The sequence below is a fragment of the Leucoraja erinacea genome, chromosome 6 (genome assembly GCF_028641065.1).
Source record: "Leucoraja erinacea ecotype New England chromosome 6, Leri_hhj_1, whole genome shotgun sequence".
NCBI classification, from domain to species: domain Eukaryota; kingdom Metazoa; phylum Chordata; class Chondrichthyes; order Rajiformes; family Rajidae; genus Leucoraja; species Leucoraja erinaceus.
The window spans coordinates 22,068,739-22,082,871 of record NC_073382.1 but is presented as its reverse complement, the minus strand read 5'-3'; the positions used below and the strand labels follow the sequence as shown (position 1 = coordinate 22,082,871).

The window sequence follows — 14,133 nt, the reverse complement described above, 5'->3', positions numbered from 1 at the left end:
CCGCGGACCATGCAGTTTATCCGCGTTTTGAAATTTTCGTTGATCACAAAATTTCTCACCACTGAGCGTGAGAAATTTCTGATGAGCGTGAGGGCGTGAGAGTTTGCTTGAGGGCGTGAGTCTCACGCTGAAAGCGTGAGAGTTGGCAGCCCTGCTTCCACGCATATCTTAGGCTCAAATCCTCAGAACCTTGGACACCTCCTACCACAGATCTCCCCCAAAATTCGAAGTCTTTCTCCCTAAGGTCTGACCTCATCAGAGGATGATTTGCACCAGCACCACCTATCAACCTCACTTTACACCCAATTCTGGGATCCGCTCACTCAAGCATCAAACCCCATCAATCAATCATCATCCCTGTCCCTCCAATTGTCCTCATGGGCCCAGTTGGCTAATTGATCACATACTTGGCTTCAGATCCCATTGAAGCATTGATGTCTGACCCTAATCCTGCATTTTGCCACACTCTTGGGTGGCACATCTATGCTTCTAAAAACTTACGATATCTGGGTTACTTTAGCGCTCAAGTCTATGAAGTTTGGTGATATTGAATTTCAGTGCAGTTAATCTAACAGCCTCTCTTAGATTTCAAGACCTCTATTTCACCCTACATTTTGTGACAATGTGAGATATAAATTACAACATTTGTTTATTTTTGGTTTAGGATCATTTAAGGCACATTCTGAGCTTATAATTGATTATTCATTCTGTTGTCAAACAAAAATGTGTCGCTGGGACATTTTTCTCACAGTATTACTCTCTGAACATCCATTTACATGAGGAGAATCAGATTTTGGAAGTTAAATTTAAAGTCAATACAATGCAGCACCCCTAATTTCTAATCTTACATTTGAATCTCTTTCTGTGAACTATAACAGAAGAGATTTATTGAAATCAGAAAATGGAATAATTTCAAAATCTTTTTACAATATGCATTAAACTATCATTAAAGGAACAGGCATCCAGTTTTGATTGAGTTGCCCGAGCCATTTTAAAGGTACACAGAAAACATGAGGCGTAAAACCTACAACTCGAAGCACTTTGAAAATTTTGAGTAATTAAAATAAAAATTGATTAATTTTATTGCTGTTACACAGTGTTCTTCATAATGAGCATGTTAGTCTATCAAATAGTTCAACATTATTGTTGCACCCTATTGCACCCTATCATGGTTTTTTAAAACATACAGTATATCACCCTTTAATGGATGTTGCACTTGTGTGTTGTTTTTGTTGCTTATGCCTGAATAGAGAATGCAGGAATGAGGTGCCTTAGAGGTTTAGAGCAAAATTATTTAATCACTCCTGTTGTCATTTCTTGCAATAGCTTGCTTTCTGTTAACATAAGTATAAAAATGGTGGCCAAGTTCATAAGGAAGTAGAAACTATTTATAAAAGCAGGCTGACAGTTGTTTATAATATGACCTTCTGAGGTGGATGCAACTTTGTTATGGTATCACACACACTTAAAATTCACGAGGGAAATTTCATGAGGTATGTACATTATTGGTAAAGCCAACAATAATTGGCTGTCTCAATTAGCCCTGAGACGTTCAGAAGCAGCAGAATTTACTTACTAAACTAAGCTCAGAAGACATCCACCCTATTCCAGTCATTTAACTGAGATGCTGCCTGACTGAGTCTGGAAGGTTTGCGTTATTAGGAAAGGCTGGATAGGCTGGGTAGTTATATCCTGGAGCATAGGAGGCTGAGGGGTAACTCTCTAAGACTGATCTTAGGGAGACATATAATATCATGAGTGGTATAGATAAGCCCCTGTTTAGCCGCTGTATTTTCTCCAGGATAACAGGGTCGAAAGCTAGAATCACTGGGGGGGATGTTAAAGGGCCCTGGTGGAGACTGCACAGTTATAAGATTTGTAAAACACTGGAATAACTTCAAGTTACATTTATTGTCACATGCACCAATTGGTACGGTGAGATTTGAGTTACCATACAGCCATATGAATAAAAAGAACATAATACGCGATAGAGTTTAACATAAACATCCCCACACAGCGGAATCAACGTTCCCACTGTGAGGGAAGGCAATAAAGTTCAGTCATCTTCCTCTTTGTTTCCTAGACATGGATAGGAAAGATTTGGAACATTATAGGCCAGGCACAGGCAAATATGACTAGCTTAGATAGGTAGCTTGGTCGGCATTAATGAGTTGGGCCGAAGGGCCTGTTTCTGTGCAGTATAGCACTATGACCCTGTGCATCTGATATTAGCCAATTTCATATACTCCCTTTTGTGGTCATACTTCTGAAATATTTTCCCAAAGTGTGATGCATCCATTCACCAGGACTCCTGCTTTACTGTAATTCCAGAGCAATCCTGTATACATCTTTCCCTTCTCGATCTCTGCGTAAAATTGTGAAAGATTTGAAAGCAAAGCCAAGCAAAAAAAAATAGCTTTCATAATCCTGTAGATCTCTAATTAGCCATTTCCTGCCTTAAGTAATCTAAATTAATGGGATTAAAAATTTGCATCCGGTTATGGGTAGATGTTTGTTTGCTTTTTATTTTGACTTATTCTAGTCTGTTATCAACTCCGATGGAACATTACCGCTTGTTTGTCATCAGCTTCTTTTGCGTTGTGTTCAGGAAAAATGATTAGCACACCAGGTTAAGGCATGACTGTGAAATGAATTATGCTTTTCTTTTTTCTCTAAGGCACAGTAGTGTTTAAAAATAAACCGCAGCCTTCAGATACATCAAAAGGAGGAACGTCAGATCTAACAGCTGCTGTTAACGGCTGTATTGCAAGTGGTGTTATAAGCATTCAGATTTGCACGTATGCCTGAGCTTACAAATGATACTTTCATTTGAGGTATTAAGGAGAGCAAGTTAACTGTGGTCTCTTTCTAAAGCCTCAGTATTATTGCTCGCTGTTAGTGGCTGTGCTTATGACACCCAAGGCTGTAGTTCTTCAAATAACCACCTAAAACATTGTTCCCCCACCAATTCTTCTTCCTACTTCAAGACACTTCTTAAAACCTATCTCCTTGACCAAGATTTTGACCATTGGTCATAATGACCCACATGTTACGTTAAATAACCTGGTTCCCATTCAATGTTCAACCCAAAATGTTTGATATTAAGGAGTGCATCAAATCAAAGGTAGGAAAGGGGAGGAGTAGAAATATTTGGTGTCCTGGGAAGCAAGTACACCTGCTGGTGGTGATCAAAGGAAACTGAAGACTTTGGAGATCACAATTAACTTGCGTCTTCCAGTATTTTTCTAAACTCATGAAATAAAAGCAGCAATGGAAACTAGGGAGTGGTCCTGCCTGAACTACCATCTACCTCATTGGTGATCTTTGGACTGTTTTTAATCGGACATTACTGAACATTATTCCCTTTATTCTGTATCTGTACACTGTGGACGGCTTGATTCTAACCGTGTATAGTCTTTTCTTTGACTGGATAGCACGCAAATCAAAAAGCTTTTTACCGTAAGACGGTACACATGACATTAATAAGCTAAACTAAAACTAAACTAAACTGAATAAACTGAAACTAATTTGGTGCAGAGTACAGAGAGAGGAGTACAGGAGGATGAGGGGTGAACTTATAGAGATGTATACAATTATGAAAGGAATAGATCAGATGGTGTCTCTTGCCCAGAGTAGGGGAAATCGAATACCAGAGGACATAGGTGTAAGGTGAAGGGAGAAATATTTAATAGGAACCTGAGGGGTAACCTTTTCACACAAAGGATGGTGGGTGTATGGAACGAGCTTCCAGAGGAGGTAGTTGAGGCAGGGACTATAGTCATATTTAGGAAACAATTAGACAGGCACATGGAAAGGACAGGTTTAGAGGGATATCTGCCAAACACAGGCAAGCAGGACTAGTGTACATGTCCCATGGTCAGTGTGGGCGAGTTGGCCTGTTTTCATGCTGTTTGACTTTATGGCCCCATGGCTCTATAAATCCCCCTCTGTGTACCACCACTTCTTGCACTACCATCCATTCTCACCACGTTTGTGCCTGGGAATGTACACTTGCCAGCTGAAAACAACCTTGAAGCTCAGCAGAGAGATCCTGAGAGACACAAAACTTCTCTGAAAACTTTCGACTGAAAGCAGAGCCACATGTTTACTGATGCCTTCTGGCAAATCAGTCAAGATTTACAATACTTCGAAAAAAAATCTGAAAGCAATTAAAACTGAAATAAACAAGTTGAAAACCGTTTAATATTATTACAGTTTTAGAAAATGAAAATCTTCTAAAATATATTTAGGTATTTAAAATCATGAATGTAATAGAAATATTGTTTTATTGACTCAGAGAATCATAAAGTCATATTGTGTGGAAGCATATCGGTCCAACTTGTCCAAGCTACTGATTTGTCTGTGCCTGGACTACATCCTCTCCAAACCATTTTTACCCATGAAATTGTTGAAATTTCTTTAAAATGTCATAATTGTACTTCCAATTGTACTTTATTGCTTCAAGTGTCAACTGTGATTCAAGGAGTCTCTTCTGGTTCCTGTCTTTAATTTATAGGAGGTACACAAAAATGCTGGAGAAACTCAGCGGGTGCAGCAGCATCTATGGAGCGAAGGAAATAGGCAACGATTCGGGCAGGTTCTTCATTATCCTTCATTATAGGATTTGAGTTGACAATCCAGAAAATGTTTAGTTTAGTATATTTTAGTTTAGAGATACAGTGTGGAAACAAGCCCTACGGCCTACCGAGTCCGCACCGACCAGCGATCCCCGCTCATTAACACTATCCTACACACACTAGAGACAATTTTCACATACACCAAGCCAATTAACCTACAAACCTGTACAACTTTGGAGTGTGGGAGGAAACCGAAGATCTCGGAATAAACCCGTGCGGCCATGGGGAGAACATACAAACTCCATACAGACAGCACCTGTAGTCGGGATCGAACCCAAGTCTCCGGCGCTGCAAGCACTGTATAGCAGCAACTCTACCGCAAAAATTCACTTGACCGAGCCTATTTCTGCTCTATCAGGATGCTGCATTTTACAATAAAAAAAGCAGAAAACATTTGAAACACCTGGCAGGTCAGGCAGCACTTTTAGAAGAAGAAACAGAGTTAATGTTTTGGGTTAAAAACTATTCATCAGTTTAGTCTCGTGAGATTTTGGCCAATCTTCACTACAATATTTTGCACTGTCATTACCAATGAGTATTTGGGAAATGTGAGGTTTTGATAAATCACAGAGAAAAAGCAGTTGCAGTGGGGAAAATAGCTTCCTGAGAAAGCCAATTGCTTATAAAAAATATCTAGATAAGCAACTTATTAAGTAGTCCATTTTGCAATGGCTATATTTCTTATTTTAAGCTAAATGGCTGTTAACTCTGATACGTCTGAAATTACAATGCAAAAGAGCAAAGGGACCTTATCTATTGTAATCAAACCAAGTAGGATAAATTTCACACAGCATCTTAAATATATAGTGCATTCATTTAACTGATAGGAGCTTTATATACAGATGGAGCATATACTGTATTATCATTTTCACCAAACCCATTGACAGAAGATTAAGACTCTCTATTCTCGTTTATTACGTTTATTATTGGTCATTTTTATGATTTAACTAATGGTATCCAGCAGATTAAGTAGGTTATATTGCACCTAACTTGAATGTCTCGAACCAATTGATGGAGAGAGAGTACTGTAAATCGCAAAGGAAAGCCAATCAAGATGTTTTGATGTAATGTAAACCACAAATAGCATCACATTAACTTTCTACTTTCTCTGGGATAATCGGATAGCATTTCAAAAACCAGGATAAGTACAATGGGTCAAATAGCCACCTCCTTTGATTAACCTTTCTATAATTATTTGACGGTAGACAACATTACAATTATGCTACACAAAACAGGTTATTTGGCTGACCAAGTCTACCACTCAGCTACATATAATAACAGCAGCCAATTAACCTACTATTCTACACGTCTTTGGCCCACTTAACCCCCTGTAACCCACTGTAACCCCTCTATTATTACCATTAAGACAATTATTGTTGGTATAAATTAGGAAACACTGGGTATGCTAAAAAGGGTAAAGGGTACATATAGAACTATAAATGGAATAAAACACCCTGACCTCTGAAGTTGGGAACATCCATTGTTGATTAATGTTTCGTCAAGAGAAATTAAAACTTATGTTTTTCTTATTTATTTTTTCAGATGGAAGGATGTATCTGAAGTCATCTGTAATGTATTAAAACAACTGCACCATATGACTCGAAAATTCAACCAGGATTATGAGAAAAAAAAATTGTATAAAAAATAAAAATAAAGTCCTCTACTAACATGCGGGTTAACTGCGTTTTTGAGACAGCTTTACCCAGTTTGCATAACTGTGTTACTTTGCCATCCATGAAATGTTTGATGTATTGCGATGATATTCCTCTCCAGCAACTGACTTCAATGGCAAAACTCTCTGAAATAGACAATCCTGATAAGTATGAAACACCCAGACGCAAATAGTGACTGTCATCAGGAGGTCACTGCTGACACTATACGCGTCCTTTTTTGTGGACTAGACTCTGACCAGTGCTGACAATTGCAATGTTAAGCACATCACGCAAAAAAAACAACTCACCAGTAGTGAAAAAGAAGCGAACAAACTCTTTTTAAAATGTTTATTGTTCCCCTTCACTTCTCATTTGTTATAGATGGCATGTTCAGACCAGCAAGAAAGCTTCTCAACCCTTTCTTTCCTGGATCCAAATGAATTTTACTTATAGGGCTGCCAGGTCAGTACGTCAAATAATATTGCAGGGACATTAATGTTTCAACAGGGAGATTAAAAGACTGGGTTGAAGGAATAGGTAGAGAGAGAGAAGTGAGGAAGTTGTGTGTTGAGTATACAGACAAAATGTAACCCGTGGAAGATAAACCTGGCATTGAGATTCCTCTGCTAAATTTAAAAATAAACACACTCAAATGAAAGTGAATGTAAGTTTTAAAAGTCACAAAAGATATATATGTGTGCTTTCCACACAGACACATATTTGTGAATACTGTTTGCTTCTTGCCAAGCTGCTGGTCGTGTGTATATAATATGACACAGGGAGGTAATGTGTATGCAGTAGATTATTAGAGAAAAAACACAGTACTTTTGAGATTTAAATGCTGATATGTTTTGTCACATTGTTTGTTCCAGACACTGCAATTTTTGGTTATATTGCTCATTAACAAAGCATGCAGGCATGTAAATATTTGTCCTCAAGTCACAGTATTATTGAACGAGATCCTTGGCGTCTGTTTTGCGCCTTTTTAAGGTCAGTGTGGCAGGTGGGAAGCCCTGTCTGCCCAACATTCAATGAGGGGAGCCTCTTGTCTCTGCTCTCTGACACAGAACTGATTAAATTAATTGAGATTTGCGGCGTTGCAGCGTCATGGATTTAAAAAAGCAACAGAAATGTTTCTCTCTTTGTTTCTTCCTATAATTATTATTTTTGTGTCATCTTGAGGCATTGCTCTTCAAAAAAAAAGGAACTTTGCAACACTTGATGTAATGGTTGAAACAAAAAACCTAGATGAGTGGTGAGTTAAAGTCTGTATTCTCCCTGTGTAATAGGGAAGGATGGTTTTGTGTAATTATCAATGTCTTTGATAAACTGTGTGATCACCTTTGTGCAAATAATTGAAAGTAAACTCCAACACAGTGCTAATTTGCTAGTGTAGCCTTTTCTCTTCATTTTGCCTTTGTTCACTGCCATGTTAACCATTAAAAGACCACCCTTGCAGAGAAAACAATCCCCACTGGCATTGTTGACTACTATGGACAGAGTAGGTCAACAGTAGACCACAAGAACATGAGCAGGAGTAGGCCATTTAGCTGCTTGTGCTTGCTATATCTTTTCATGTAATCATGGCTGATATACTACTTCAGTCTAACCTTCCTGCAATAATCCTATTTCCCTTATTCCTTTCATAAAAATCTTTTGGTCTCTGTTTTGAATCCACTCAGTGGCTGAGCTTTCCCATTATTCTTTAGTAGAGAATTCCAAGATTCACTCCCCTTGGGTGATAATCATTTTTCTCGTCTCAGTTCTAAATGGTTAACCACAAATTTTGTGATGGCAACCACTGATACTAGACAATCCAGCCAGGAGAAAAATCATTGTTCCTTCTCCCATTCAATTCCAAATATAATTTTTTGTTTCAATAAAATCACCATATGCTCGTGTACGCTCGTGTATATAGCCCCAGTCATTTTAACCTAATCATATGACTATTCTCCCACCCTCATACCAATTTCCCAGCATTCAATCTGGTGAACTTTCATTGGATTCTCTCCAATATCCTTCGATAAAAATACCAGTACTTTACACAATAATCCAGATGCAGTCTCACCAGGGCCCTACATAATTGTAGTTGAACATACTTTCTTTTGTACTCATCATCTTGCCATAAAAGTCACATATTGTTTCCCTTCCTAATTGCTTGCTTTACCTGCATGTTATCTTTCAGTGACTTTTGTGTACTAAGAAACCCGAGTCTCATTGAACACTGACTTTTCAACCTCTCACTATCTACAAAGTATGCTACCTTTCTACTTATTTCTAGCAGAATTGTTTTTTTGCACACAAATCATATCTTTCCACATTATAATCCACGTGCCAAATCTTTTTACGTGACCTATCTATATCCCGTGAAATGTATTTGTATTCATTTCAATATCTACAATGGAATGCCTATTTCATCATGGCAGGTCACTGTTTATAGTTATTGGCAAACTTTGTCCTACCAGAACAGAGACTGCTCTCACGATGTTTTCAATGTTACAACAGAACATATTTTTTTATTTGTCAACACATTTGGCTGATGAAATTAGGTTATATTCTTTAGAGTGTATCTGTATTAGCAAAAAATACAAAAGCGAGGTTTACCAAATTTTAAATCACATCAAAGACATGAAAAATTCACCATTGAACTGGTGAAATAAATAAAATTAACAAATGCTGTTATAAGTCTGACTAAATCCACTAGCTTGTTCATTATAAACCAAAATGATGCCCAGCTATACAAATTGATCAGAGGGTGGTTTTACATTAGCCTAATCCAGGAATTTGGCAACAAGATGTCTTTCTAGCACACACTGTAACAGCAGGAGGTTTAGTCTCGGGGGATCAATATGTCATGACAAATATCTTAAAGAAGGTTAATATGGAAATATAGTAAAATGAGACATCTTCAAAGATTTTAACTGGCGAGTGAAGGAATAAATATTTTTTCCATACCTTCTCTATTTTATATTTTCCAGCATTGCATTACAAAGCTTGCAAAAGGGAGGGAGAAAAAGTGAACTATTTGTTTCTCTGGCCACGATGGTCTTGAAAGGGTTAACAACTGAGATGATGCAATTCTGCCAAATAAAGCATCCTTACTTGATCTTTCTTTAAAAAAACAAAACATCTTGAAAAAAATTGTATCTAACATTTGTTGTTCCTCTGCACCTTGCATAGAGTCTTTAAGTTAATGTAGATCACCTTGGGACAATTAGATTACAGAATGTTCCCCTTTCCCACCTAAATGTAGTTCAAGTGTGGTGATTTGCATCTCAACAAGTTAGCTAGCTATTGGCAGGATAGTAAGATTAACTATATGCTGCCAATATAAATATGGCATTCTCTTAATCCAGTGATTTGAATGACTGGTAATTTGAAGGTTGATAACCGGTTGTCTTTTGTTGACTTGTTTGAGATAACAAATGCATTGAAAGCAGAAATATGAAAGGTAAAAGGAAGCTTACGGAAACCCAATACTAGAGGGGATTTTAAGAGAAAAAGCTCTCTAGAATAGAAATGCAGGTTTTCTTTTATAAAGTCAAAGAAAGGTTTTTTTTTTTAACATAATGGGATTACCCTAGTTCTGTTGTTCATTAAACTGTCCATTGCCTCTCAGTACAATACATTTTCACTTTATTGTTTATATACTTTTTATCTTGAACATGTATGTTTTGGTATCCTGTATTATAACCACATTTGCGCTCTATGCAAGCCCTTGGAACAGAACACACTCATCTTCAACTAGGACATACGAAAATTGTCTATTTTTATCTATATATTTAAAGTTTTCTAAAAAAATGGTTATTACAAATTTTGTTGTACAAAATCTGTACAAAAAGATCTGTTTTTACATCATAATGCAAGAAATCGAGATTTTTCTATGGTAGCATAGTTATTTGAGCCTGGTTTAAATGTGAGAACCACGTTTACTGTATTGTATTTAATTTTCTTTCTTTTCAACAATCTGCTAATAAAAAATGTCTGAACTCCAGTTGATGCCATAAAATTATTGTTTTCACTTATCAATCCCTCAGATAGATGGCCTTTCTCACATTAAGGTATTTGTCTTGGCCAAGGGTTATGGTGCACTTCACAAAAAACATTGCAGGGATATGAGCAAGGAAATGGAAACAAATTAGAGGGATCGGTATAAGAGTTGGCAACAACAAGGTGGCCTAGATGTCCTCCTTTATTAAATGAATGATTCTGCAGCAGTAGAAGGTTAGTCCATTAATTTTGGTGTGGTTATAATGCAGGGACTGCTTGGATTAATCCTCTGGCTCTGCCTCTATCTCACACATGCAGAGAGCTCCAGTCATTTATCATTCTGCAACACTCCATCTCAGACAACATCAAGATGAAGATAGACACAAAATGCTGGAGTAACTCTAGGGTCAGGCAGCATCTGCATCTAGCAGGAATGTTGACGCAAAGGCTTTGAATGCATCTGGTCCAGACGCATTGGGAAGGAAATGTGGAAGAAAGGCAATTGCAATAACGCCAGCATCATAAAACATACTGAAGGGGAAGAGGATGGGACCATGTTATAAAGCTTATGTCCTGAGAGCATGAGATAGATCACAGATCGGGAGCTAAAATATAAGAGAAACTATAGAAACATATGGTTCTATACCTTGTAAGAGTGGAAGTGCTTCAGAAAGATACACATAAACTGCTTGATATCGAAATAGACATCTAGGAAAATTGTAAGTTTAAATGTTTTCACACAATCCTATAGTTTCTGAAGTTGGCGACACAGAATCAAAGACAGTAACAATCAATGTCCTGATATGGATGATGCATTAATAATTTGCTGAGTCATCAGGATGAACAGGAATAATATCCATATGGTTACAGAGTTCAAAAAGAATATAAAACCCAGTTAAACTGGTAAATATTTGATGCTGTTATGGGCCTGTCCCACTTGGCTGTCATTCACATGCCATTTACGTGACCTGCTAGCATGTGGGTAGCACGTGGGTAGCGTGTGGGTAGCGTGGGACAGGCGTATGGAGTGGTGTGGAGTGGCGTGGAGGAGTGTGGATTTCGTCCTGCACTAAATCTTTGCACGCTACCGGCCTGTCACGTAACTGACGGCCAAAGTGGGACTGGCCCAAGAGCCTGGCGCGGCGCAACGTCTCACCTCCAACAGCAGCAGACGCAGGCAAACGATCGCCGAGCTCGGCCTGGGGCTCACGGCTGTTGCGGATCAGGATCCGCCCCCAGGATCCGCCCCCACTCATACTCCCAGAGCGGGGCCAAGATGATTGGAGATAGACACAAAATGCTGGAGTAACTCAGCAAGACCAGCAGCATCTCTGGAGAGAAGCAATGGGTGACGTTTCAGGTCCAGACTGAAGAAGAGTCTCGACCGAAACATCATCCAGATGCTGCCGGTCTCGCTGAGTTACTCCTGCATTGTGTGTCAATCTTCAAATGACGTCACGTGTTCCAGACGGCTGTGCGGACGCATGATGACGCGCGCGACCGGCCTGTTGCGTAAATGACGGCCAAGTGGGACAGGCCCTTTATAAACTGCTTTTCTCTTTTCATTGGGGAGTATAATTCAGATCCAGATTCAGATTCAGATTCAACTTTAATTGTCATTGTCAGTGTACAGTACAGAGACAACGAAATGCAGTTAGCATCTCCCTGGAAGAGCGACATATGATTTCAATAAATAAATCTATTTACATGCATACAGTCATAGTGTTTTTCCCTTGGCAGGATTGTCCGGGGGGTGGGGTGATTGGCAGTCACCGAGGTACATTGTTGTGTGACAGCCGCAGGGAGGAAGCTGTTCCTGGACCTGCTGGTCCGACAACGGAGAGACTAGCGCCTCCCGGATGGTAGGAGGGTAAACAGTCCATGGCTGGGGTGAGAGCAGTCCTTGGTGATGCTGAGCGCCCTTCGCAGACAACGCTTGCTTTGGACAGACTCAATGGAGGGGAGCGAGGAACCAGTGGTGCGTTGGGCAATTTTCACCACCCTCTGCAGTGCTTTCCGGTCGGAGACAGAGCAGTTGCCATACCATACTGTGATACAGTTGGTAAGGATGCTCTCGATGGTGCAGCGGTAGAAGTTCACCAGAATCTGAGGAGACAGATGGACCTTCTTCAGTCTCCTCAGGAAGAAGAGATGCTGGTGAGCTTTCTTGACCAGAGTTGAGGTATTGTGGGTTCAAGAGAGGTAATCGGAGATGTTGACCTCCAGGAACGTGAAGCTGGAAACACGTTCCACCTCCATCCCGTTGATGTGGATGGGGGTGTGCGTGCCGCCCCTAGACTTCCTGAAGTCTACAATGAGCTCCTTGGTCTTCTTGGAGTTAAGGGCCAGGTTGCTGTCAGCGCACCATGCTGCTAGGAGCTGGACCTCCTCCCTATAGGCCGACTCATCGTTGTTACTGATGAGGCCAATCACCGTTGTATCATCTGCATTCTTGATGATGGTGTTAGTACCATGTACAGGTGTGCATTCGTAGGTGAAGAGGGAGTAGAGGAGGGGGCTCAGCACACAGCCCTGTGGAACGCCGGTGTTCAGTGTGAGAGTTGAAGAGGTGTGCTTGTCTAACCTAACAAACTGGGGTCTGTTGATTAGAAAGTCCAGTATCCAGTTGCAGAGGGCCCAGGTTACCGAGTTTGGTGATCAGTTTAGAGGTGTTGAATGCTGAGCTGTAATCGATGAACAGCATTCTTACATAAGTGTCTCTGTTGTCGAGGTGAGAGAGGGTGGAGTGAAGTGCCGTTGAGATGGCATCCTCCGTACTCCTGTTCTAGCGGTAGGCAAACTGATAGGGATCCATAGGCAGCCTTTGAGGTGTGCCAGGACCAGCCTCTCGAAGCACTTGGTGATGATGGGAGTAAGTGTAACTGGGAGGAAGTTGTTGAGGCTTGCCGCAGTGGAGTGTTTTGGCACTGGCACGATGGAGGTGGTTTTAAGGCACGTGGGGCCAACTGCTTGGGCAAGTGACAGGTTGAAGATTTCAGTCCAGACGTCTGTCAGCTGCGCAGCACAGGCCCTGAGGACGAGCCCGGGCATGCCATCAGGGCCAGCAGCCTTACGTGCATTAGTCCTACTCAGTGCCACGTACACATCGTAGGGGGTGAGTGTGAGGGGTTGGTGATCAGCAGGTAGCACAGCCTTGATGGCTGTCTCTAGATTGTCCCTGTCGAAGCGGCCATAGAAATGATTAAGCTCCTCAAGGAAGGAGGCGTCGCTGGATGTGGGGGTGATGTTGGAGGGTCTGTAGTCCGTGATGGCCTGGATGCCTTGCCACATGCGTCGGGGGTCGGAGTTGTTGTTGAAGTGATCCTCAATCCTGAGCTTATGGCAGTGCTTGGCCTTCCTGATGCCCCTCTTCAGGTTAGCCCTGGATGAACTGTAGGCTCGAGCATCGCCTGACCTGAAAGCGGTGTCCGTGCTTTCAGCAGTAGCCTGACCCTCGCTGTTCATCCATGGCTTCTGATTCGGGAATATGGTCACCCGTTTGAGGGAGATGACACTATTGATGGTGGAGTTTATAAAGTCCAGAACAGAGGATGTGTAGGAACCAATGTCCGTGTGGGAGTCAAGGGCGGCCTGGGCTGCAAACGCCTTCCAGTCAATGTTTCCAAAACACTGCTGAAGTGTGGAGTCTGCTTCCTCTGACCAGACTTTAACTGTCCTCACAGTGGGTTTAACCCGTCTGATGAGTGGGGAGTACTTAGGGAGCAGGAACAATGAGAGGTGATCAGACTGACCAAGATGGGGGAGGGGGACGACTTTGTAAGCTTCAGCCATGTTGGTGTAGACTTTGTCCAGTGTCTTGTCTACTCTAGTGGGGAAGGAGACATGTTGGTGGA

General features: G+C 40.7%; 1 protein-coding gene across 7 annotated transcripts in view; it reads left to right on the top strand.

The window, feature by feature from the left end:
- Positions 1–10,283, top strand: part of LOC129697950 (dachshund homolog 1-like) — a 559,880-nt gene extending 549,597 nt beyond the window's left edge. For all 7 annotated transcript variants that reach the window (XM_055636701.1, XM_055636698.1, XM_055636700.1 and 4 more), the window contains one exon: positions 6,180–10,283. Coding sequence is in view for 1 of the 7 variants with exons in the window: in XM_055636697.1 (XP_055492672.1) it covers positions 6,180–6,217 (38 nt within the window). In the remaining 6 variants the exon portion in view is untranslated. The remainder of the gene's footprint in view (positions 1–6,179) is intronic.
- The last annotated feature ends 3,850 nt before the right edge of the window (positions 10,284–14,133 follow it).